Below are 26,605 nucleotides of genomic sequence, written 5' to 3' on the forward strand. Positions count from 1 at the left end.
CAAACAATAGTGATTCATGTATAGCTTAATTGGTGTCTAGTTGTGCTCGGTGCATGTTTTACATATTGCTCCGTGTAACTCAAACTTAAACACAACAGCTTGCTTACAGTTTCAAAGTTACATTGGAAGTCTTCTTTATGTACCCAGCTCTCTGGTTTTGGCTTTCTGCCTTCCTCTTCCACATTTTAAGGACCCCGGTGATTACTCTGGGCTCACTCAGATAATCAGGGATAATCTTTTTTTTCTCAAGGTCAGCTAATTAGCAAACTTAATTTCATCTGCAACCTTAATTCCCCTCATGCAACCTAACATATTCACAAATTCTGGGTATTAGGATGTGAACATCTTTGGGAGCCCTTTATCCTGCCTACCTTACCTTCTTTTGGAAAGATACAAAAAGTACATCAACTAATAATTAAACCATTTCAGTTCTAAATGCTACGAAGACAATAAAACTGAGGGATGTATTAGAGATCGATACTATGCCTTTTCAGCAGTTCTGTGTCAATACCACGGAAGTGTGCACCTTCTCGGGGTAACGTTATCAGGGGGGCTGCATGATGTCACTGTCTTATAACTGGTAATAACCTTCATCATTGGTTAATGAGGGGACTGCCGGATTCTCCACTTTTTCCCCTTTGTAACTACTAAATATTTCCGGGGACATAGTTTGAGTCTATGCAGATATCCTGTTTTTGCTTAAACTTCTGCCTACTACGTTTAGCACAGTGGATCTTGGACAGAGCACACCTCTACTTTCTCAGTCTGAGCGAAATTTTACTATCTCAAGGAGCAGAAAGGTCAGAATTATTGCAGGGGGTGAGTGGAAGTAGAGAGCAGAGAGGCAAGCAAAGACCCATTCCCTTACAAATTACACAATTGAACGCTGGTAATAACTACACCACCGCGGCAAATAGACGAGTTGCCGCGGGGAGCTGTGGGATGCCCTTTTCTGCCAGGCGCCCGGCGGGCAACCCGGTTGCCGTGGAGACGGGGTCCTTGCTCCCTGGGCGCCGCCATCTTGTGGCGGCAGCTTGGGCCCAATGAGCGGTTTCACGGTGGCGGGAGGCGGGACGGCGACGGCGCTGGGTCCGGCCTGTGGCTCTGCTCGGTCCGGGTCATGGAGGCGCCCCTCGCCCGCCTGCTCCTGCTCCTGCTGCTCGGGGCCTGGACCCCCGCGCCGGGCAGCGCCTCCTCGGAGGCAGCGCCGCTGGTCAACGAGGACGTGAAGCGCACGGTGGATCTGAGCAGCCACCTGGCCAAGGTGACGGCCGAGGTGGTCCTGGTACACCCGGGCGGCGGCTCCACGTCCCGTGCCAGCTCCTTCCTCCTGGCGGTGGAGCCCGAGCTCGAAGCCCGGCTTGCGCACGTCGGCGTGCAGGTGAGTGCGGGCGGGCCTCCACCGCGGGGCCTCCCCGCTGCTCCGTGCGCTTCTCAGACCCCCATGCCGCGCCCTCTCGGCCCCTCAGGAAATGGGGAGCGGCGGGGCGGGGAGGCCACGCCGCAGGTCTTCCGCAGCCCTCTCTCCGCCTGGGACACGTCAGCATAAGCCTGCACCGTTGGGCCACCGCCCACGTGGGCAGCTTCCCCGGGACCCGCTGCCCACCCCAGCCGCGGACTCTTAACTGTGAGCTCGCCCCGTTCCTGGATCACTTTCTAGGCCCCCGCTCGAGTGACCTCGGGCCAAGCGAATGCATCTCTCGGAAACTGCAGATAAAAGTCCTCTCAGCGAAGCCTAAACTTTCCCAGCATTTCTCACGATCAGAAACAGTAGCCTAACTGGAGGGCGAATAAATGAATGAGAATGCTTTCCATTCTCTAATTCCAGTATCTGGCGCGTTGTAGGTACTTCTTTCTAGACATCATCCAATACAGTCTGAAATGTAGCAAGGTTAGTTAGTGTTTTCAAGTTTGTAGTCATTTGAAACCCTTGTGAATAGCACACATCTCTTAAGGTGGCTAATGGATGCTTTTTAAAAAATGTTTATCCCTCTTTTAAAAATCACACAATTAAACACGCTCTTCTGTATAGAAAGGTAAAGTCCAATTCTCTTCCTTCTTCCTACGCTCTGCATTCTTACACCTCAGCAATGAGTGGCTGATAAGTTTGGCTTAAATACTTCCAGGCATTTCAGTGAACACTTTTACAATGCTCAAGGAAAGAAAATGTTAGCTTTGGGAATAGAGGGAATATACATATATAGAGGTTTGCTTTTTTACTAATATTTTCTTTAAATAATCTTCATTAAGTGATTACCCAATTATTTGTTGACAGTGGGATAGTCATTATAATGTTGTATTTCTTTTAAGCGTGCCTTGCTCTCTGACTGAATCTAGAGCTATAAAGCTGGGTTTATAGAGATTATATTTCTCAAATGATTCCTCTATTTCCTTTCATGCCTTGCCCATCCTGAAACACTCAGTTTTACTGAAAGTTTTGCAGAAAGAGGGATCAAAACTTCATTTAAATTTGTTGCCGCCTTTGAATGTTTGGATTATTAAATCTTGTTCTTTTATAGAAGCCAGTCATGGTTTAACGAGGTTGTCACTGTATAGCTAGCTATCCTACCATCTTGCTAGATCATTAGCTAGATTACAATCCGGGTTCCTATGCTTATTTTTTTTGTTGAGAATGGACTTCATGACTGTATTGTGCTAGGTATTTTATGTGCATTCTTGTTTAACTCTCAACAACCCTTGGAGGTATAGATGTTATTTTCATACTACAGGTGAGGAGGTAAAGTGACAGCCTCCTTCATGAGGTCTTCCAGCCGAGAGGGAGGAAGTAAGGTTTAAATTTAGGTTGGTTTCAGAACTTTTTCTTCAATGTATCACATTTCCCCTTTTGACCTAGATGGCAGTGGGAGTATAAACCAGATCCTTAGTTGCATCATCAGATTTATTCAAAATCATTAGTGTGTTAATTCTGTTGTTCAGGAGAGATGAGTTACTGGATATACACGCTACTTTGTACCTTTAACCAAATGGGAAACATAACTAGACCATGAACTTAACAAAGAGGGTTCAGGGTTTGTATTTTCCAGTATTGACTTGGAAACTTTGATACGATTGCTAAAACATTTTTTCAGTGGACCTTCAACTTTATATGTAGAATTCTAGGAGCCAGTGGAAGGGACCATTGTGATTTTTGACTGGGAACCTACCCTTTTTCCTATGAAGATCTCATCATACTTTTGGATCCTGTATTTGCAATATTTTGATTTTCTAAGCTTCTATTAAATAATAATGTTTTCATTAAAACAACATATAGCTGGACAGCAAGAGTTTCTGATAAGCATGAGTATACTAGAATGTTCCTGTGCTGGTAAGATTCTAGCTAAAGTAATGAAATTTCGTATTTTTATTAGCCTATATGATTTCAGTGAGGACAGTGGTATGATTAATTACTTTAGGCTTTTTGAAATGTTAAAAATAACTTCTTCCTTATAGTTTTGTGTACCCTACTGGGTATCACTGCATTGATCCTAAAAGATAGTCCTAAAATTTTTTTTGGTATAGAATTGGGTTGGGAAAAGGATAGGTGGTGTGTAGTTAAGTTTTACTTACAGTCCTTTTCAAAAGTTCATGTCTCAAGATGCCGACTCTCAGAAAGATCCTGTTGTCTGCTGGAGGTCACATCCTTTTTCTGGTTACACCCTCTGTTGCCAGGAAAGAAAAGAATAAGGAGTGTGCTAGACAGTGGGACCATTGCCTCCTTTTCCCCCAACGACTTAATCTCTTGCTACTTCTTTTCTGCCAGTAAAAACAGTTTTGGTCACGCACGAGACTTCTCTGCTATATCTATAAACAGTATTTTCAGTGCATATGTATATTTGAATGTAAATTAGAAAAAGGCCAGAAAGTATAGCCACCATGTTGATAACAAGGTTATTTGAGGAAGAGGCATTCAAGATGCTCTTTAAATCTGTTGGTAATATTCAGTGTTCTTAACAGGATAAATTCACAAACTACTTGTGTAATTAAAGATAAATAAAACATAAAGACAAACAACCAATCCTAAAAAAGAAACTGTGTGACTAGAAACCGAAAGTTTATACAGGTGAAATAACATCGGACTTATGAATTAGGAAACATGAGACCTCCGAGAAAGTTTATTTGGAAGTATAATCTTTATTTGTGTGTGTGTGTGTGTGTGTATGTGTGAATTTGATTGTTCAGAAAAATGTTAAATGTTTGTAGAGCTTGTTATACAGCTTATTTGGTGCAAAAGTAAGTCATTGACAATGTTCTTATATTTCAGACAGATGAAAAAAGTTGTTACTGAAACCCAGATTCAATCTTTAAAAGGTTCTGGTAGTTTGAATACTTTAATGTTGACATTCTGAGGCAGTTGGTTGCTTGTTGACTTAAGCTTTAGATGCCAAAAGACATTAAAAAAAAGAATAACCTGCTTTGTCCTGTTATTATAGCTGAAAAGTGAAGATGAAGAAGAGAACAATCTGGAAGTACGAGAAACCAAAATTAAGGGTAAAAGGTAAGCTAACAAATTAAATAAATGAGAATGTAAATACAATCTAAACTTCCCCTAATCTTCTGTTAGGAACCTCTAATCATCTGTTAGGAGAATTGCTTGGAAATTCCTCGTGTATTAGAGGCTGTTTTAATTAGTCTACTGGGTAGTAGAAAGCAATAGGCTGTAACATTCTGGACGTATTTGTGTCTTTTCTGATTCCTAATAGCAGAAAATGGATTCCCCTAAGCCATGGCGGTTTGCTTTACAGTAAGAAAGTAGTTGCTTTCCATAACAGGTCAAGTCTAACCAATCAGTGGGAAACTCCTGGTTGCTAAAACCTTTTGTGAGAACTCCAAGTTGTTTGCCTCAGCAAATATCCCCTATCTTTGCTTGTCTACCACTCTATTTCCAAAGGGCAGACACAGCCCTCCTACCCACTCCCCAGCCCCTCGTCTCTGACCTACCCCTTCTGGAGCCTTCAGGGCATTGAAAGAGATGCTTCTTCACAGGAGGTAGACCAGGAGCTCTTTGAAAGCAGGGGTTGTACAAAGAATTATCCACCTCAGATTGTCAATAGCGCCAAGATTAAGAAACCCTGCTTTAGCTTACTCTGTAAGTTTATTGTAGGAAAAATCTTTAAATTTGGTTTTTGACCAGCAGACCATCAGTCCCCATGTGTTTCAGAAAATATTAAATTGGGTTTCCCTGCTGGCAGAGTTTTTTTTTAAAACTTATTTCTCATTAGTTTTGATATTTTTTGTAAAAAAAAAATGAGAAAATGATATAATGACAACATGTTTTTTTACCCATATGGCCATACCTACATAATTTTTCATTAGGAAATAGGATCATGTGTAAATTTTGTCAGTCTATCTTTTTTTTTCTTCCATTTTTTTTTATTAAATTCAGTTTTATTGAAATACATTCACACACCATACAATCATCCATGATATACAATCCACTGTCCACAGTATGATAACATAGTTATGCGTTCATCACCACAATCTATCTATGAACATTTTCCTTACATCAGAAAGAACCAGAACAAGAATAAAAAATAAAAGTGAAAAAAGAACACCCAAATCATCCCCCCATCCCACCCCATTTGTCCTTTAGTTTTTATCTCCATTCCTCCACTCATTCATACACTAGATAAAGGGGGTGTGATCCACAAGGTCTTCACAATCACACTGTCACCCCTTGTAATCTACATTATATAATTGTCTTCAGGAGTCCAGACTGCTGGGTTGGAGTTTGGTAGTTTCAGGTATTTACTTCTAGCTATTCCAATACATTAAAACCTAAGAGGTGTTATCTATATAGTGCATAAGAATGTCCACCTGAGTGACCTCTTGACTCCATTTGGAATCTCTCAGCCACTGAAACTATTTCGTCTCATTTTGCATCCCCCTTCTGGTCAAGAAGATACTCTCAGTCCCACGATGCCGGGTCCACATTCATCCCCGGGAGTCATACTCTGCGTTGCCAGGGAGATTTACACCCCTGGGAGTCGGGTCCCACGTAGGGGGGAGGGCAGCGAGTTCACTATGTGACAACATCAACACCAGTCCAGGTGAGGATGTCCAACACATCCGCACCTTCCCCCAGATCCTCGGGGCTGGGGAGGGGGAGGCTGTAAATATATTTTTTATTATCTGCCCAAATTACTCTAGGATGTGTCACTATTTCACTCCAGCCTGTACTAATCTACCGGATCTCACTTCCTATTCAAAGTTCCATGCAGTTGTGGTGTTTGAACAAATTGACTGTAGAGTTGTACTGTTTAGAAAATTTAGATCCTGTACCAAATAGTTATCTATTCCCTTGGTCTCATATGAAAGTTGAAGTTTTAAAACTGTCAGTCTATCTTAAAACTTACCAAAACATTAGACAAAAAAAGGTCATTTATCCACAACCCTAACATGGCAATTGGTATGTTTTTGTTCTGAACTATGTTCACTTGAAGATACGTTTTACTTAGTTTCATTTACCATGTGAGCCTATTTTTTTGATCTTTTCTTTTTTTCCAAAAATAGCATAAATATTCCCTGTGTTTCTATGTGGTCTTCATACTTCTTTTATTTTTTTTAATTCCCCTAAAGGTGCTCCGATTTCACTTATAAAAAAGTATTCTTTGTTCAGCCAGATTGTAATGTATGGTGATTACCTTGACTTTTCTTTTGTAGCCTGAGAGTGCATGAAGTAGTTATCTTACTGGCCCTGAGATGTCAGATCTGAGAGTTAGCCTTAAATAAGTTGCTGTTAAAATCCCTCCTTGTTGTAAACATTTAAGAACTCCTGTCCCTCTCTGAGGCTGCCTGGGGCCCCTGCCTGGGCTTATTGGCTCTGACTGATGGCCTGCCGCCCAGCTCCTGGAGAGGCAGGATGGCATAGCTGTTGAGATGGTGGCCTTCACAGCTTGATTGCCTGGATTAAAATCTTGTGTCTGTTAATACTAGCTATGCATCCTTGGGAAATTATTTATCACCTCTGTTCCTTAGTGTCCTCTTCAATAAAATGACAGTATCTACCTCATATTATGCTTACGATTCATTAAATTATACCTAATAATGAGCCGAGAAGAGGACCTGCTACATAGAAAGTGCTCATTCAATTTCAACTTAATCATAAAGAGCACTCATCAATGAGAAGGAGCATTCCAGGCAAAGGGAATGGTGGGTGAAGATAAGGAGGTCTGACATCTCACGGAGTGTTTAGTTAACTGGGCCTTCAGAGTGGCTGGGCTCAGAGGAAGTTGGAGATGGTGTAAGGAAAGTTGGGCTCAACTCAAGGAGGGCTTTGTATGCCATTTCTTAGGGGTGTGGACTTAAAAAATTTTTTAAATTAAGGTGAGCATGAACCATCAGATTGTGTTGATGGATGATTTGACAACGGTATGGCGGCTGTGTTGGGGGGGAGAGAGATTAGGAGATTAATTGATTAGGAAGATGTGCTATAATCTAGGCCAAAGATAATGGTTTGAACTAAGGAGGATATGAATTTAAGAAACCTTTCTAAAGTAGGATTGACAAGATGTTGGGAATTGGAGGGGGTGGGGTGAGGCCTAAGAAAAGGCCCGATGTTTCTGGCTTGGAGTTGGTTAGGTGATTAGATGGTAGCAGAGATAGAGACAGAGATAGAGAAAGGGGATTCTGAATATATTCGATACCGTGTATGTTGCTTTGCCTGTGGGCTGATCAGTGGAGCTGTCTGGTAAGTATTTGAAAATTTGAAGTTAGAGCTCTGGACAGAGATTGGGGTAGAAATAGATTTAGGATTCAAAGCCATTAGAATTGGACAAGACTGTCCTGGGAGAAGGCATAAGACTTATTAGTTTCATATATATATATATATATTTTTTTTTCAATAATTCAGTTTTATTGAGATATATTCACATACCGTACAGTCATAACAAAGCATACAGTTGTCCATAGTACCACCATGTAGTTGTGCGTCCATCACCAAAATTAATTTTTGAACATTTTCATTACCACACACACAAAAGTAATAAGAATAAAAATTAAAGTGAAAAAGACGAAAGTAAAAAAGATCACTGGTTGCTTTTTTTTTTTTTTTTTTGCCCCCATTTTTTTACTCATCCATCCATACACTGGACAAATTATTATATTTTGAGCAGTGTATTTCACAGTAGTGATAAGTATAATAGCCTGACAGATGAAGAAATTTAAGTTGAGAGTTCTGTAAGGTTATAGCAGGAAAAGTGACCCTTGTTCTAACCTTTGAGGACAGATTGTGTGGAAGCTTGTTAAAATGCCTTCAGTCTTTTGCAAGTGGTTTCTAGTTCTACCAGAAATTGGTCCCTTAGTTTAATACCCTGTGAATTTTAGCAGTTTCTGTGCCATCTCTTTCTCTTTAAAATGGCAGTCACTATTTTTTTCTGGTGATAGAAGTGATTGATAGATGCACACAATAATACAAATTAGAACAAAACAATAAAAGTGTATTCTCCTTCCCTGAGACAATTACCGTCAACATTTTTGTTGAACATTCATTGAAATACTTTTCTTAACATATATTTGTATATATATGTATTTTAAAATGGAATCATGCAGTCTCATTTCTAAAGTGATCCTTCAATTGTTTGTATTGTGTATGGACATCTTTTTTGCATTAACATATATAGATCCAAGCTTCTTTTTAGAGGTTGCCAGTATTCCATGGTGTGGCTTTACTAGATGTTTTGAACTGGACATTTAGGTTGTTTTACGCTCTTACTATTATAAACAACCCTGAGATGAACAGCCAGGCATTTGTGTTAAAAGACTTACATTAATAGACTGATGGTGATCTCTTGAAAGTACCTGCTTTCTTCTTTGGTACAGAATTTTGCCATGACTTTGAACTGCTGGTTGTTTTGGATTTCTGTAACCTCTCTTAATTCTCTTGCCCTATTCTTCCCCTAGTGGGAAATTCTTCACAGTCAAGCTCCTCTCTGCTCTGGATCCTGGAGCCAAGATCACAGTCATTGTGGAAACAGTCTATACCCACGTGCTGCAGCCATACCCAACCCAGATCACCCAATCAGAGAAACAGTTTGTGGTGTTCGAGGGGAACCATTACTTCTACTCTCCGTATCCAACGAAGACACAAACCATGCGCGTGAAGCTTGCCTCCCGAAATGTGGAGAGCTACACCAAGCTAGGAAACCCCACGCGCTCTGAGGACCTCCTGGATTATGGGCCATTCAAAGACATCCCTGCCTATAGTCAGGTATGCTGGTGTGCCATCCAGTCCAGGCCTGTCTGCTTTCAGAGAGGGTCTTGTCGAGTGACTGCCATTTGATGGGGTTGGGTGGTAGAAATCTGAAGTCATTTTTAAGATCATCCTTAAAGTTTTTAACCTGCTTAGAATGACTCCACAGTGATCACGTATGTCTCCTTCTCTCCTTCCTCTTATTTCCTAAAACACTGGGAGCAAAGGTAGAAGCTGGGGGGTTTAGGAAGACTTTTTGAAGGAGGTAGCATTTCAAGTTGAGGTGGGGGAGGAGGAAGCTAGGCATTCTGGGCAGAGGCAATAAGAGGGACACAGGCCTAGAGACAGGAGGATGTGTGGTTTGCTGTCTGGTGTGGCTGGGGTAGGTGCTGGGGTGGAAGCGTTGGCTGAGTGCCCAAGGCCTTGAATGCTGCACCTGGGAGTTGGGACTTTATAAGTAGAAGGAGCATTTGTGGCTTAAAAAGATTGTTTGATTATGGAAATCTTCAAGCATAGGCAAAAGTAGAGAAACTGATATAAAAAGCTCCCATGGGCCCATCACGTAGATTCAGAGGTTATCGAGGTGGTACCACACCTGATTCAGCTATCCCTTTTTTCTTTTTCTTTGCTGGAGTATTTTAAATCACATCTCAGAGATCATGTCATTTCTCCCAACATATGTCAGTATCATTTTTAAAAAATAAGAGCATTTGGGATCTTTAATATATCTTTGCATCACTGTTTTTAGACTTACGTCACTAAGAATGTGCAGGCAAAATTATTTTGAATGTTCCGTTGTCACTCAAAATAATTATTTCTCTGGGTTTTTTCTGTCTCTCAAGTGTCAGTTGGGTATCTAGTTAAGGTTATTCATTTTGGGTTGTTTTAAATTTTTAAGAAATTTTAAAAGTGATTTAACTTTTTGAAAAGGGAGACCTGAACGTGACTACATAGTGAGAACTATCTGACAAGTAGTATTCGTGGAATTCTTTCCACTTCTCCCCTCTATCTGTTCCTCACAAAAGCCACTTATAGTAGCTTTTGGTTTATCTGTCTAGTGTTTCTTTTTATAAATATTTGCAGATTTGTAGTAAAGTAACGTCCTGGGGGAACTGAAAGAAGTCTCCGGTTGGAGTTGCCCTGTGAGCACAAAGAACCCTGGTCCATGTGCTCTCTGGAGATGATGGGTGTGCTGCTCTCTGTGTTTGGTTTTCTCTAACTGCATATTTCTTTCTTTTCCTTGTTTAAATGTTACTTCCTGTTGGGACAGTGGCTTAGTTATCTCTGATACACACTTTTTTTTATTTGAATGTTTTGGATTTTGGATTTTCCTTCTTCATTTTAAATTAATTATATTCTCATGGGAGGATATTTGACAAATGGGGAGAAAAATTTGATACCTGTTCACCACCATTTTTGACATCTTAATACCTGAGTCATTTCTGTTTAAGCATGGGTTTTTTAAAATATAGAGATCATATTATATATATTCCATAATACTTTCTCCACTTAGAATGTTCTCTAAACCTTTTACCTTGTTATTTACTACCTTACTTTTGTAAACCATTTTTTTTTTTTTAATTCAGTTTTATTGAAATATATTCACAAACCATACAGTCATCCATGGTATACAATCAACTGTTCACAGTATGATCATATAGTTATGCGTTCATCACCACAATCTATTTCTGAACATTTTCCTTACATCAGAAAGAATCAGAATAAGAATAAAAAATAAAAGTGAAAAGAGAATACCCAAACCATTCCCCCATCCCACCCTATTTGTCATTTAGTTTTTACTCCCATTTTTCTACTGATTTTTTTTCAATTTTTTAACTTTGTGTAAACCATTTTTAATAACCATGTAAAGTTCCACTGATTTTATGTCCTATAGCTTACTGGCCAAGTTTTCTGTAGTCAAACAATTAGGTTTTTTCCCAGTTTAGCACTACAATATACATCTTTTTTGCATACAACTTTTTATTTATTCTCAGGATAGGTTTTCTGAAGTAAAAATTTTAAAATCAAAGCATATCATCATTTAAAAATCCCTTGATGTGTCTTGCCAGTTTTTCAAAAGGCTTAGCCAATTTATTATGATGCTAGCAGTATGAAACTTCAGTTTCCCCATACCCTTGTTTGTTTAGCATCAAATGCCATCAAATATAATTATGAATGAAGTTGAACTTTTAAAAATTCAGTCATTGAGTAAGTGAATAAAATAGCAAGAGCCATAAGAATTAACAAAACATACTTTATCTCGAGTCTTGTTCATTGTTTTTAGAGAAGAAAGGTCTTTTTCTGGTCCTTTTGTTTTAGCTTGCATTTCATAGATTTCTAGATGTGTATTCATAGAAGGGCACTTGGATTACTTAATAACTAGAAAGATTGTTTTAATACTAATCTCTGGAAAAAATGGCAAAGAAGTCAAGGAATTTCTGAAGGTATCTACTGTAATTGTCTTGGACCTCATTGGGAGGCAGTATTTACGATGTAGCACTTTGGAGTCAGAACTTCCCCATAGTAGAATACCTGAAGACCTAGTATTGCCACTTATTGGTTTTGTGGCCTTGAACAAGTGAATGAAAACTGCTAGGCATTAGGGATTTTTTATTTGTAAAATGGGAATAAACAGTATTTATTTCATCGTGTTGCTTTGAGGATTAAATGAGATAAATACACACATTTAGAGCTCATTGAAGGGTGCCTGACACCTGCATACATGTTAGCTCAATACATGTTAGCTTTTTAAAAAAGCCTCTCTTCTCTGAAGTTTTTCTAGAAGCTTTTTAATGAAACTTCAGGTTAGAAAAACCCAGTAATGAAATGTATCATTCTCAGTTTTGAGTATATTTTCCAGCTTATGGGGTAGAGATTTTGTCTTTGTTAGATCTTCTATTTCCTAATCTGCATTTTTCTTTATTTACAATTTAAGATTTTCTTTTAAAACTAAAAATTATTTAAAAAGCAATGGAAGGCTCATTGTAGAAATTTGGAAAATGAAAACTACAAGGGGGAAATAATCTTTCATTGAAGACCTATGTTGAGATTCTCATGCATTTCATTACAGGTTCTTTTTTTTCTTTTTCTCTTTCTCGCGTAGTTGCTATACGCATCAGTGGAGCATAGAAGTTTTTGTTTTTGAAGTTCCAAAGAAGTGTTTTACATTGGAACCTAAAACAATTGTGCATGTGCTCTTTTTGGCATGTCCTATTTTTTCTAATTAATATTATATCATGAACTTTTATTTCCATGTCATTAAAAATTCTCAGAAAACATCATTTTAAAATGTGACATACGTTAGATAACATCATAATTTAACCATTCTCCTTTACCGATGGCTCCTGTCAATTTGATTTAAACCAGTTAGCCTTGATTCCCTTGTGGCTAAAACTTTGAACTCCTTGTTTCCTTCCTCTTCAGGATATTTTTAAAGTGCATTATGAGAACAACAGCCCTTTCCTGACCATCACCAGCATGAGTCGAGTCATTGAAGTCTCTCACTGGGGTAATATAGCTGTGGAAGAGAATGTGGACTTGAAGCACACAGGGGCTGTGCTTAAGGGACCTTTTTCGCGCTATGATTACCAGAGACAGCCAGATAGTGGAATATCCTCCATCCGGTCTTTTAAGGTACAGATCGTTCAACTTGGACATTGTGAGAAACTAGTACTTTACCATACCTGCCCTTTTCTCACTTTTAGAAACCAGCTATATTTGGACAGTTGTTTGGGATGGATTGATGTTCAGGTAGTTGAGTGGCAGTGCTAGAAACCAGCGGCATCGATCTTGAGTGTTTATCTAAACATTTATCTGAACACTGGCAATATTTTTCAAGGAACATTTGAATAATAGTGAAAGGAAAAACTTACTCATAGTACCACCAACCATGTACTCATTGTGCTGACACTTTTGTCTCTTTCCTTTATTTTTTCTAATGCTTGTTTTTTTTTTTTTAATTTGCTCATACTGCATATACAGTTTTGTATCCTTTTTTTGTTTGTTTTATAAATAATATCCTATTACATTTTCTATGCGCTTACATGTTACAGAAGGAATCACTGTGTGAGCAAAGGAATTACATCCCTATGCTCCCACCCCTTGATTATCAAAATCTGCTTACAGGTTGGGAAGATACAATAAAGAGTATTAGGTAGGAAACTCTTCCACAACCCTGCCACCTTGTGATTTGTTGTAATTTCTTCCGTCTTTGGTTTACCTCCTTGCAAAATAACTTACAGATTATTTTTCCCTTCTCACTAAATCTTCAGTATTCACAAAGGTGTTTGAGATTTTCTCTATTATTTACCGTTCAGGAAAATTTGGCTAATTACCAATCTTGGTTGGCTGAGGAGGAGATGCGATTTCTAGATGAGATCTTGGGGGGAAAGTTAGATTTTGTTTAGGTTGTTTACATTCGGGGTGGGGTGTGTTATTTTTTTTTTTAATTCATTTTATTGAGATGTATTCACATACCATGCAGTCATACAAAATAAAGTGTACATTCGATTGTTCACAGCACCATTACTTAGTTGTGCATTCATCACCAAAATCAATCCCTGACACCTTCATTACCACACACACAAAAATAACAAGAATAATAATTAAAGTGAAAAAGAGCAATTAAAATAAGAAAGAACACTGGATGCCTTTGTTTGTTTGTTTGTTTGTTTTTTTCCTTCCCCCATTTTTCTACTCATCCATCCATAAACTAGACAAAGGGGAGTGGGGTCCATATGGCTTTCCCAATCACATTGTCAGGGGGTGTGCTATTTTAATTACATAATACCTTGATGAAGATGGTGCAGAAAGTCTTTTCTGTGTTTGGGATCATTTTTTCTGAGTAGGTTCCCAGAGCCTTTAGAAGTACATGTTACCTCTTTTGCAGACCATCCTTCCTGCTGCTGCCCAGGATGTTTACTATCGAGATGAGATTGGCAATGTTTCCACCAGCCACCTCCTCATTTTGGACGACTCTGTGGAGATGGAAGTCCGTCCTCGCTTCCCACTGTTTGGTGGCTGGAAGACCCATTACATTGTTGGCTACAACCTCCCAAGCTATGAGTACCTCTATAATTTGGGTCAGTTTTCAGTAGTAAGGAAGTAGAGGAGGGAGAGAATAGCTTATCTTTAATTTCCTGATTTTTTTTGTTGACACCTGCCAGGCCTTCTAGATGGGAAGATGATCTCTTTATTATTCTTAGTAAGGCTGGGTTATCAGCAACAAATTCTCATGGTGGGTACAAATTATTATTGCAGAAGTAACACATGCATATGGTAATAAATTCATATTCAAAGTAAAAATCCTTTTCTTACCCCTAGTTCTAGCATCATCGGGAATTGCTTAAATTCTTCTGAGTAGTTTGTAATTTGAGAAATTTAAAAATTAAAGAAAAATTCAGAGAATAAGAAACATTTTACACAAGTAACCACAACAAATAATTAATATTTCATCATATTTTCAAGCCTTTCTTTTTTAAACTTTTTTATTATAAAGTAAAATATACAGACCCATTCAAAACAAATGTATAGCTCAGTGAATTATTATAGGAAACACTCATAACTGCTAGCCAGCTGGAGAAGTAGCAATTTGCCAGCCACTCACAAGGCCCTCCACATGTACCTTCTGCCCTTCAAAGGTATTCATCACCCTGACTTTTAGTAATCATTTTCTTGAATTTCTTTATAGTTTTATCACCCAAGTGTTTTGCCCTTTTCAAAAAATTTCATTTATCTTTGCAGTCTCTGTTAATCTATACATTCTACCTCTGTCTTTTCTCCTTACGATTTATCTGTCGAAGAGTATAAGCCGCTTGTAAAATAACCCCCAGCCTGGATTTTGCTGATTGCTTACTCAAGGTGCAATTCTATGTGCTCCTCTGTCCTCTGTATTTCTTGCAAGTTGGCAGCTGTCTCTGGAAGATTTGTCTGACTTGAGCGGTATGTTCCTTCATTGGAAGGCATGCAGGGCCTGGTTGTCTCTCCTTTTGTAGCACTGTTTACACTCAGTACCCAGATCTTGCCAAAGGCTGATTTTTTAAATTCTGCATTTCTTTGTCATTTATTGGGTGGAATTTATAAGGAGACATTTAACCTCTATTGTTTTGTTTCCCAGTGTTGCAGTTCATATAGGAAAGGCAGGATAAATGCGTGATGCTTTCCCTTTTATTAACTCAGCAACCAATGAGGTTTTTTCCCTTTTTATCATTATATATTCTGTATTTCTACATTCTCTCACTTTCTTTGCTCTGCAGTTGTTATCCTAATTGATGTTCAGATTCTCCCGCCTTTAGCCAGTGGGTGTCTCTTCAAGTGAGTTCTTGAATCTTTTTGACATGACCCTAGTCATCTTTGTTGGTTTCTTTGCTATCTTATGAAAAGATATCCCTGGTTCAACTTGTGTGTTTTCTTCCCCATACCTGGAATCAACCATTTCTCCAAGAAGCTGTAGTTTCTTTTAGCGGAAAATGGTATTTTAGGACTATTACCTGAGAACTAGGGATGTTCCTTTCTCTTGGGTTGGTAAATTTCTAGGCCTTTTCAGTGGACAGAGCTATTATATATGTCTCTATATCTAGATGACTATATATAAAAAGTATATGGATTCATACTCTTAATAGAACTATAGGAATTTTGCTTAACTTCTCTACTACATGTATATCTAATTCCTTGAGAATCCTGGTTCTGAAGGACACGGGCTGATAGAATTAGAATATTCCAGGCTTAATCATTTGTTTTATCCCCACACCTCACTCACAACAGTCTCACAATAACAGTGCTCATACCAACACTTCCAAAATGATTACTGAAAATAGTTGAAAAAAAATTTTTTTTGCATATCTTCTCCCCATCTACCTGTTTTTGGGGTATACTATATGTATATTGACAGAGCGAATAGCCAGTACATAGTATACTCTTTCCCTTTTAACCTGCGTTTAGTCTTAGTTTTACAAGTAACTGTATATTTACTATTTACCATAAGTCCTTGCATTGATGTCTCTAATCATTTTGGTTGTCTGAATCTCATTTTCTAGTAGATTTTTTAGGAAGATCTTGTGGGAATGAATTCTTGCATATTAACAGATTGTGCCTTTTGTACTTAAAAGTCACTTTTGCCAAAATGTAAAATCCTTGGCTTACATTTCTTTGAGTATTTTAAATATGTGGCTACTTCATTTTCCTTTGGCAGAATGTGTTCTGTCAGTCTGATAATATAATTACCCTCTTCTGTATGTCTCTAGATGCCAGAAGGGATTTTTTCTTTGAAGTCTGTTTAAAGACTATAATTTGGGAATGGTTGATCTGGGTCGCTATTCTTGGGTATTCAGTATGTTCTTGCAGTGCAGAGTTTCAAATCTTTTGGCAAGTTGTCTCCATGGGGACTCCTATTATTTCTGTGTTGTCTTCAATATTCCACTTTCTCTTGAATCTTTTCTTCATTTAAAATTTTTCTTTTCACTTTTTTTTAATCTGTTGTGTATTCACTCTTACATTCCTTCTAGTTTAGCCTTCATTTCTAAAATGATTTTTTCTTTTATTTCTGAGATTTTCCTGAATCACTTTTCCTAATTTTTCTAAATCTGCCTTCTGTTGTTCTTTTATGACCAGTGTGATATTCTTAATACCTTTTAGCTTGTTTTGAAACAGTGGGTAACAGTTTTGATTGGTTTTGTGGGCATGTCTTTCTGGCATATGTTCATTTTATCTAGAGGTGTTTTCTCTTTTTTAAATAATTATTTTCCTATAAACTTGGGAGAGGGAGGGGGATACTCATTTTCTGTTGCTCCTTTTTAATGTGAGCTTTTAGAAGGAGTTAGCTTTGCAACTTCCCAGAGCCTTTTGGCGGCTTGTTTTCTGAGCTATCTCTGACTCCTGTTCCTGTCGTGCTCAATTTTGATTCTCCTCCAGCAGTTTCTCCTCAGTGTTGGGCGCAGTCCTGGAAGAGGCCCTCTGGTAGGCTTTTCACAGTTCTTAGGGACTAGACTGCTGTAGCTTCATAGACCTGCAGGCCCATTTTACTTGACTGCCCTGGGAGAGGGCAGAATCCCTCTGAGTTTGAGCTGCCGTTCTTATACTGGCTGGCCACGCAGGCTGTTTGGGGGTTCTCCTTTCCTCAGCTGCCCTGTTGCTTCCCTCTGCTTTCTTCTCACAGGCGCTGATAATGTGTGTTGTCAGTTACTGTGGCTATAGCTGTTTTGGTTCCCTAACTCCCCACCACCTTTGTATTTTGGGGTTTGTGGAGATACCTTGTTACCTACTTTTGTTGTAAATATGGTCCGTGGGTTTTCAGTTTTACTCTCTAGTTGCTTTGTCTTTTTATTGTGGGGATCGGGGATGATTCAGAAATTTTCAGAGCCTCTGAGTCTGTTAACTTTAGGTAGCTGCTTTTTACTCTTCACTGTTTAAGATAAGAAAATTCTTCTCTCCTGTCTCCTGTGCCATTTTTTTCTGTGTTTTTCACATGACTGCATGTGATTGCTTATCCTCCAGGTGACCAGTACGCCCTGAAGATGAGGTTTGTGGACCACGTGTTTGATGAGCAAGTGATAGATTCTCTGACAGTGAAGATCATCTTGCCTGAAGGGGCCAAGTGAGTGTGACTGTCCCTGCCCCTCACACTCCATCTCTCAGGTGCTGCCCTCTTGGCACTGCGAGGGGAAGCTGTCTGTGGTCTAGGGGCACAGAGCAGGTGCCCAGTGCATAGTTTTGACTGAGAAGTCTGTATGGACCCCTCCTAACTGGATTTTTTTTTTTTTTTTTTTACATTCATTTTTATTGAGATATATTCACATACTATGCAGTCATACAAAGTGTACATTCAGTTGTTCACAGTACCATTATATAGTTGTGTGTTCATCCCCCAAATTAATTTTTGAACATTTTCATTACCACACACACAAAAATCTTAAGAATAAAAATTAAAGTGAAAAAGAACAATTAAAGTAAAAAAGAACACTGGGTGCCTTTTTTTTTTTTTCTGCCCCCAGTTTTCTACTTATCCATCCATATACTGGACAAAGGGGAGTGTGGTCCATATGGCTTTCCCAATCACACTGTCACCCCTCATAAGCTACATTTTTCTACAATTGTCTTCAAGATTCATGGGTTCTGGGTTGTAGTTTGATAGTTTCAGGTATTTACTGCTAGCTATTCCAATTCATTAGAACCTAAAAAGGGTTGTCTATATTGTATATAAGAGTGCCCACCAGAGTGACCTCTCTGCTCCTTTTGGAATCTCTCTGCCACTGAAGCTTATTTCATTTCCTTTCACATCCCCCTTTTGGTCAAGAAGATGTTCTCCATCCCACGATGCCGGGTCTACATTCCTCTCCGGGAGTCATATTCCACGTTGCCAGGGAGATTCACTCCCCTGGGTGTCAGATCCCACGTAGGGGGGAGGGCAGTGATTTCACCTTTCAAGTTGGCTTAGCCAGAGAGAGAGGGCCACATCTGAGCAACAAAGAGGTATTCAGGAGGAGGGTCTTAGGCACAATTATAGGGAGGCCTAGCCTCTTCTTTGCAGCAACAGTCTTGCCAAGGGCAATCCTAACTGGATTTTTAACAACAACAACAGCCAAAAAGTCAGACTCAAATGAGAGCACACATTTCTTTATGATCCCGTCTGAAAACATGGCGCTGTTGTGTGATAAGTGCAGCATCCAAAGTTATCTCAGCAGGCTGGAATCATGGCCTGACTTGATGGGGTAAGAGGTAACAGGAAAGAATGCAAGGTCCCATCTCCAGCCAGGTAGACCTCATGCTGTGGTAATGGGACTATGGCTCTGTTTTATCTTGGGCTTTGCAGACCATTCTTGATGTGCTGCATTTAAGAAGGATGCCAAGAAGGCAGTGCTTGGCTGGTGTGTCAGTTTCCATTGCTACAGACAGTAGGATCTGCCTCTGGCCAATTTAAGCAAACAGGCATGTATTGGAAGAATAGGGCATGACTTATAAAATCACAGCTGAAGTTAAAAAAGCAGGCTTGGAAAGGCCAGAGCCTAGAATATCCGAATATCCCCAGGAGTCCAGTTGGCAGAATGGCTGGGCATGTGCCCTCATGGTGGAGTGAACAGCAGCTGTCTACAGGCTTTGTGTCACCTTGCTCTAGAGTCACTTTAAAGGAGCAGCATCTACTTGGCCTCTTTTGGGGCACATGTCTACTCTGGTCACCAGGAGAGGCACTTTGATTTTTCTTCCTGGGGAGGACAGTTTAAAGGGGTAAAAGTATTTCCTCCAAGAAACCCAGGGGGTGCTGTTGACCAGGAGAAGGGAGAACAGGCTGGGCAGGCCACACAGTCCTTGTTCATGACAGTTTGTAAGAAGTTTATAGTCATGTGATGAGAAGGAACATTTGGAACAACTCACAAGGGCCCTCATCAGGTCCTTGAGAGGCGCTCATTCTGGAGAATGCTCCTGACAGCCATGGAGCCGTGGGATTGCAAGGGACAGAACTAATGTTTGGAAGCACTTGTGAGTGGAGGATGCAGGGAAGCAGGTGTGGTCTTAGCAGAAGGAAGTCCAAATACTTGGGGCTTTGTGGTAGTGAGCTGGCTGTCTCAGGAGGTAGGGTGTTCTCTGCTGCTAGAAAGGGAGCAGGGTGGAGGAATGTCAACTTAGTGATCTTGAAAGGCCACTGCAACCTTGGGATTCTTGTTTGTCAATGCAGTTTATCCAAGGCCATTTTTGGTTCCCATCTGCCCCCAGGAACATACAAGTTGACAGTCCCTATGAGATCGGCCGTGCCCCAAACGAGCTGCACTATACCTACCTGGATACATTTGGCCGGCCGGTGATTGTTGCCTACAAGAAAAACATGGTGGAACAGCACATTCAGGACATCGTGGTGAGTGGCTCCACCATTATGCCTTTTGTACCTCCCTCCCCAGAGAATGGGTGTGGGGGGCCAGGGAGTCAAGGAGTTGCCCATCACTCCCTCCTTGGAGAAGGCGCAATTTGGGTAGAAAGGGGTTTTTTGCAGTTGGGTCAGCCTCGGTATTCTAGGCCTGGTGAGGCGCCTTCTGTTGTCCCAGGTGTCTTTGTGCACACAGCCCTGTAGAATCCTGTCCCCCTTGTCTCTCTTGTTCCCTCCCAGGTCCACTACACGTTCAACAAGGTCCTCATGCTGCAGGAGCCCCTGTTGGTGGTGGCTGCTTTCTATATCCTGTTCTTCACCGTCATCATCTACGTCAGGCTGGACTTTTCCATCACAAAGGTACCCTCTTGGCTTTCTCATTTTGTGCCCCTGGATAACGTGTCTCCTCAGCTTTCCTGAGCACCAATCCTCACACGAGGCAGAACATGTTCACCCAGAAGCCTCTCCCCTGCCTGTGGCCTCTGCTAATCCTGCTGTGAAGTAACCTTATTTTGTGGCTGTGATCATGGAGCATGTGATCTTGAGTCCCTCCTTCTCGTCTCATCTTGGTGGTAGAGGCACAGTGACCTGGATGCTCAATTGAGATAGGATAAACATAAAAATATTGGTGGACGTTTGCTCCCTATTATTCAGCTGAACTTGAAGGTAGAAAACCCTCTTCAGTCCTTTTTGCCAGTGGCCTTTCTGCCTTCTCCCTGTGTGGCTCCTTGTGAGAGACTACTTTGGAGTTTAGCAGAAACCTCCACCTTGGTCCTGGTGGCAGCCTTTTCTCCCTCCTCCAAGCCCTCTCCCCGACTGACAGGCTCCATGGTTCCTTTTGACTTTCCTAGGGCTGCACTACACAGCTTTCTTCGGGTCAGTCTCTTTGTCTCTTCTCATCCCTCCAGTTCTCACTTCTTTTGTAATTATTACCAACCTCAGTTTTCTATAAGCATTTTCCTCGCCCCACCTCATCGTAGGCACTGGTGCCAGGCCTTCACGGTCTGGAGGGTGAGGCCGGAGGGAGGAGACAGGCAGCCTTCACACGTCATGGCAAGTAGTCCCTGGTGGGCACGTACCTTGGCAGCGTGAGGCAGTGGCACAATGTGTGCTTTTGGGGGGTGCCAAAGAGGATACCCATAAGAGGTGATGGGAAGGGCATTCAGCCCAAGGGGACAGTTTGTGGCAAAGCATAGAGAGGTCTCAGTGGGACCCTGGGGTGGTTTGGTGTGGCTGAGCTTCTGAGCAAGGCTTTTGATCAGGCTGGTACTGCAAACAGGTGAGGTTGATGCAGGATGGGCAGCTGTGAGCTCACCTCGTCAGGCAGGAGGGCTGGCCAGGAGTCTAGATTTTAATGTGAAATTGCCTCATTTTTTAAATCACAAAAATTGCTTCTATTTTATTGATTTTTTAAAAAAGACTTATTTTAAAATAATTCCACCTGCACAGAAAATTTGCAAGAATACTAAAAATAACTCTTGTGTATACTCTTCACCTAGATTTACCAGGTGCTAACATTTGGATGTGTTTGTTTTATTTTCCTATGTTGCTGTCTTTGCTGAACCATGTAAGAGCAAGTTGCAGATGACCTGCCCCTTTACCCTTAGATACTTAAAGCATGTGTATAGCTTGAGAACAAGGGTTTTCTCTTACATTCCACAGTACGGTGATCCAGTTCTGGAACTGTAATGTTGCTGTAATGCTTTTAACTGACATGTACTCCATATTCAAGCTTTGCAGATTGTCCCAACAATGACTTTTGTAGCAACTGCTTTTCATACCCCAGCATCCATGCGAGGATCAGGTATTGCTTTTCATCGTCCTGTCTGTTTACTCTCCTGAAATCTTCAGTCGCATCCTTTCTTTGTCTTTAATGACCTTGACATATTTGAAGTGGAGAGACGAGTTTTGTAGACTGTCTTAATTTAGGCATGCCTTATGTTTCCTCCTGATTACATTCAGGAGGTGTGTGCGGTTTTGGTGAGAGTCCCACATATACCCAGGGATGGGGTGACTGCAGTGCAGTCAGGAGGCACCTGATGTCAGTTAGCCTCGATGGTGGTGGTGCTCACTTTGATTACTGAGCTAGGTTGGTGTCTGCCTGGTTTCTTCACTGTAAAGTTCCTATTTCTCCCTTTGTGGTCAATCTTTTTGAGGCTATGCAACTTTCCTGTTCCTCATCATATGTCCATCTACTGGTTTTAACATTTATTATTGATTCTTGCCTTAGTGAATTATTAGTATGATGGCTGCAAAACTATGATTCTTTTTACAGTCTTCTGCTTTTCTTATTGGCTAGTTGGTTGGTTGACTGATTATTTGTTTGGATATGGGTTCTTACGTTCCTCACTGGGTTACTTGTCCACTGGTGCTATTTATTTTGATGCTCAGATTGTTCCAGATTTGTCCGTGTCTTTTTCACATCCCCCTAATTTTTGAATGCTCCTTTATTTTCTGGCACAACAGCACATTTCAGGCACATCTTTTACTTTATCCAAGGATTCCTGGTTCCTTTTAATGGGGAATGGTACTTAAGACCCTGGCCTCTGAGCTGGGGTTGATCTTTGCTTCTAGAGTATTGTGGCTGCTGGTAGACAGGCAGAGCTGGGAAATAAATGTGTATTGTTTTAAAACAGGAGTTAACACGGATGCCTTGAATTCCAGTCCAGCAACACAGCACCCTTCCCTTGTCTTCCCTCACTCCATACGAGAGCCCTGGATCTTACACCAGCACATCTATTCAATTGCTCAATTCTATAAACACACACAAAATAACTTCAGAATTGCTTCACTCCTACCACTACAAACACCAGACCTACCAAGTGGAAGCCCGAGATTTGTTTGTAATTCTTTTTGTTTTTAGACTGAGAATATATTGTCAAAATACTGTGTCTCTGAAGTACTCGGATTAGTTCTTATATTTTTCTTGGGTTATTCTTTGGAAGTATAGTCAGGTTCAATTATTTCTGTTTGAATTGTATTCTACTTTATACCCCCTCCATCACAGCTAATGTTTAATTTTGGTTTAGAATATGTAAAACGTTAACAAGCTTCTAAATTCACAACTATGAATTGGGGCAGCTTCCTCTGCCCTTTCCCACTCTACCCCCTGTCCCCACTGTAATTAACTGATTGCATCAGTCCCTGATATCCTTCATTTTTTTTTTCTTTTTTGGCAAAAATAAGCAGATACCTAGAATTTTTATTCCCTCTTCTTTCGTACACAAAAGGTAGCAACTCTCTATTTTTTTTTGTACTTTGCTTTTTTCAAGTAACAGAATCTTAGAAGACATCAGTATCAGTTTATAGAGATTGTCCTCATTGTTTTTTTTGTTTTGTTTTGTTTTGTTTTTGCTGTTTTTAATGAGGAAATTTACTCAAGATGGGCTAGTGTGGGATTTTCTGGCATCATGGAATTGTTCTATACCTTATTTGGGATGTGGGTTTCTTGGATAAAGGCATTTGTCAAACTCATGAAATTGTATAGTTAAGAATGCACAAATATTCAAAGACCTGAATATACCTTATTGTTTTTTATAGCTGCAGACTACTACATTTTTATGGATGTGCCTTTGTTTATTCAACCAGTCTTCTTTGTATAAATTTCCCTATTTTAAAGCTTTAGCAGTTTATTGAGGAAAAAAACATTGTGGGCAAAATCAGCTGTCTGCTAGCCAGAGTCAGCCATTGAGCTGCCTGGTTAGGACTTCCCAAGTGGACATGTGGCAGGAGATGATTCTGGAAAGTCTGTAGGGCATCATCCAAAGGGCTCTGAATGGCAGGATTAGGGGCTTGGGCTTTATTTTAGCTCCTGGGAAATGCTTGAAGTTTTTAAGAAGGAAAGAGTCATCCTTAGCCTTGAAGTCTGCTCAGACCTGAGCTAGAGTTTCTTTTCCCTTGGCACCTTTCCTGTTCCTTTCGTGGTGTACTCTGGCTTTATTGTCATGTTTTTACTTACATTTGTTTGCCCCACTGAATTGTCTCCCATATTGGGGCCTCAGTTTTGCCCATTGTTGAATCTCAGGAAGGGTTTGATTCTCTTACTCTCTAAGAAGGTGGCCTTTCTTGTGTGGACAGTTGAAGGCAGTGGTTGCTTTTTAGGAGGTGAAGATTGGGGTGGGCTCAGGTCTGGATGTTGTCACACACGGTGTCTCTCCCTCCTCCAGGATCCGGCCGCTGAAGCCAGGATGAAGGTGGCCTGCATCACAGAGCAGGTCTTGACCCTGGTCAACAAGAGAATAGGTCTCTACCGTCACTTTGACGAGACCGTCAATAGGTACAAGCAGTCCCGGGACATCTCCACCCTCAACGGTGGGAAGAAGAGCCTGGAGTCTGAACACAAGGCCTTGACCAGTGAGATCGCACTGCTGCAGTCCAGGCTGAAGACAGAGGGCTCGGATCTCTGTGACAAAGTGAGTAGCTGGCATCCCCGAGTCACTGGGCCTGCTGACCTCCGTTCCCCACTTTTGGGGATTTTACCTGGTTGTCTAGGGCAACATACCACTGCTGTCATACAGCAGATGCCAGGCACGTCTTGTGGGGTGAGGTACAGCCCCATCGTAGACTTGTGTGGGGCTAACCCTGTGGTGGAACAAGAAAGTTTGAAGTTTCAGTTGCAACCTAAGTTTGAAGAAAGCTCCACTAGGCTCTATAGCATTGTCTGTTCACACTGCCGATATTTAGAGTAGCTGCTTCCTCTCTTGGAGACCAGATTGGATAAGGCCCCAGGTTGCTCATGGCATGGTAAGAAGAATCTAGATTTTTGGAGTCATGGGTTTGGGCAAGTTACCTAACTTCTGTGCCTCAGTTTCCTCATCTGTAAAATGGGGATGCTATTAGTATACCTCACAGAGTGGTTGTGAGTATGAAATGAGTATATGTGAAGGGCTTAGAACCCTGCCTGCTACCTGCTAGGTGAGCTATTGTTACCTGTAAATGAAGAGGAGAACCCCCTCTCAGAACTCCTGACCACTTTATCCTCTGAGCTGCTCCCCGGTACTCCCCTTCCTTAACCTTGCATTATTTTCTTCCTTTCTGAAACTGTGTTTAGTTGTCTGCCTATGTACTTGTTATCTGACATATCTCCACTGGAATATCAGTGTCAGGAGGGCAAGGTTACTTATCTCTGTTCACTGCTGTGTCCCAGAGCCTAGAATGGTATCTAGCACTGGTAGTATGGCTCTCTGAATATTGTTGACTCCTGAGTGAATGTGACCGTATGTACAGGTCCTCAGCCTGGCACACAGCAGGTGATAACACGGGAGTTGTTCAGTCCCGCTGCCACACCGCCCTCTATTGGTCTTGTACCTAACTGAATTTCTGGATCTCATTTGGCAAGCCGAAGGGAAGGAATGAATAGTTATCGACTACCTACTGTGTGCCAAGACACCATACAGGTGATTTCACCAATTTTCGCACTTAATCCTCACAATCTTACTTTACAGATGAAGCCCAGGGATGTTGAAGGGGCTGGGTATGTAAGTGGGAAAGATGGCATTGAAAGCCAGGCCTGTCTTCCCCCATAGTCCACCCCTCTGTTGTATTCCACTGCTGCTCTCCTGGGGCACCCAGCTTTTTACAGCATTTGTGGCTGTCCCTGGAGAGCTGCCAGGCCTGTAGGCATGGGTGATGGTGGGCCCTGCTAGGTGGGGGTGGGAAAACCACTCTCAAGTCCTGCCCTGCTCTTGCCCTGGCCAGGTTAGCGAAATGCAGAAGCTGGATTCCCAGGTCAAGGAGCTGGTGCTGAAGTCGGCGGTGGAAGCTGAGCGGCTGGTGGCAGGCAAGCTCAAGAAAGATACGTACATCGAGAATGAGAAGCTAATCTCGGGAAAGCGACAGGAGCTGGTCACCAAGATCGACCACATCCTGGATGCCCTGTAGTCTCAGAATGTCCGTTGTCCTCAGGGTGGGCCCCGAGGTGAAGCAGGATGGGGTGGGGGAGGAGTTGAGCATGGAGGCCAGGGAAAGCTGGTACCTGCAGCTTGCAAAAAGGCCCTTCCGGAGGCAAAGCTAGGCCCTGCCTCAGACAGCATAAGACACTTAGCTCTTGTTCCTAAACCTTTCCTTCCCCCCCTTTTTTTTTGTAACTTAAAAAAATAAACAAAAAACAAATCCCTTTAAAAACAGAATACCTTTGGTTTTGAACAAAGGAATTTTCAATAGTTGATTGGTATTGTTTTTTTCTGGAGCCTAGGATATTCTTTCAGCCTATTGAGCCCCTTGTTTTATAGCCTTCCAACTCCTGATGTTTGGGTATTTTGTTAGTGTGTGTGATTTTTTTTAAAAGCATGTGAGATAAAATGAAAATAAAGTGGGGACTGTGAACATTTGCTGAATGTTTTTGTTCTGTTGAAAATCTCTCATAACTTTAATTCCTAACCTGGGGGAGAGTACTTTTATCACGTGCTTTTTATCCATTAAACAAGGGATTTGATCCTCAGAGCATGTTTGCAAGGCAAACTATTATTTGCATTTTACTTATGAGACAACTGAGGCCAAAAGATGTAAAGCAGCTTTACTTAAGGTCAAAAAACAGAGTGGTCAAGTGAGAACTCAATTCTTGTATT

The 26,605-nt window shown here is 41.0% G+C and overlaps 1 protein-coding gene across 1 annotated transcript; it reads left to right on the plus strand.

Moving 5' to 3' along the window:
- The first annotated feature begins 1,047 nt into the window (after positions 1-1,047).
- On the plus strand, positions 1,048-26,374 carry RPN1 (ribophorin I). The gene is made up of 10 exons (XM_037803092.1): positions 1,048-1,381; positions 4,431-4,495; positions 8,899-9,205; positions 12,611-12,820; positions 14,076-14,268; positions 17,678-17,777; positions 19,892-20,030; positions 20,280-20,399; positions 24,206-24,451; positions 25,737-26,374. The coding sequence occupies exons 1-10, from the start codon at positions 1,121-1,123 to the stop codon at positions 25,917-25,919; spliced, it is 1,824 nt and encodes a 607-aa protein (XP_037659020.1). The 5' UTR covers positions 1,048-1,120; the 3' UTR covers positions 25,920-26,374.
- Positions 26,375-26,605: the final 231 nt, after the last annotated feature.

Source organism: Choloepus didactylus, chromosome 1, assembly GCF_015220235.1.
Source record: "Choloepus didactylus isolate mChoDid1 chromosome 1, mChoDid1.pri, whole genome shotgun sequence".
NCBI lineage: Eukaryota > Metazoa > Chordata > Mammalia > Pilosa > Megalonychidae > Choloepus > Choloepus didactylus.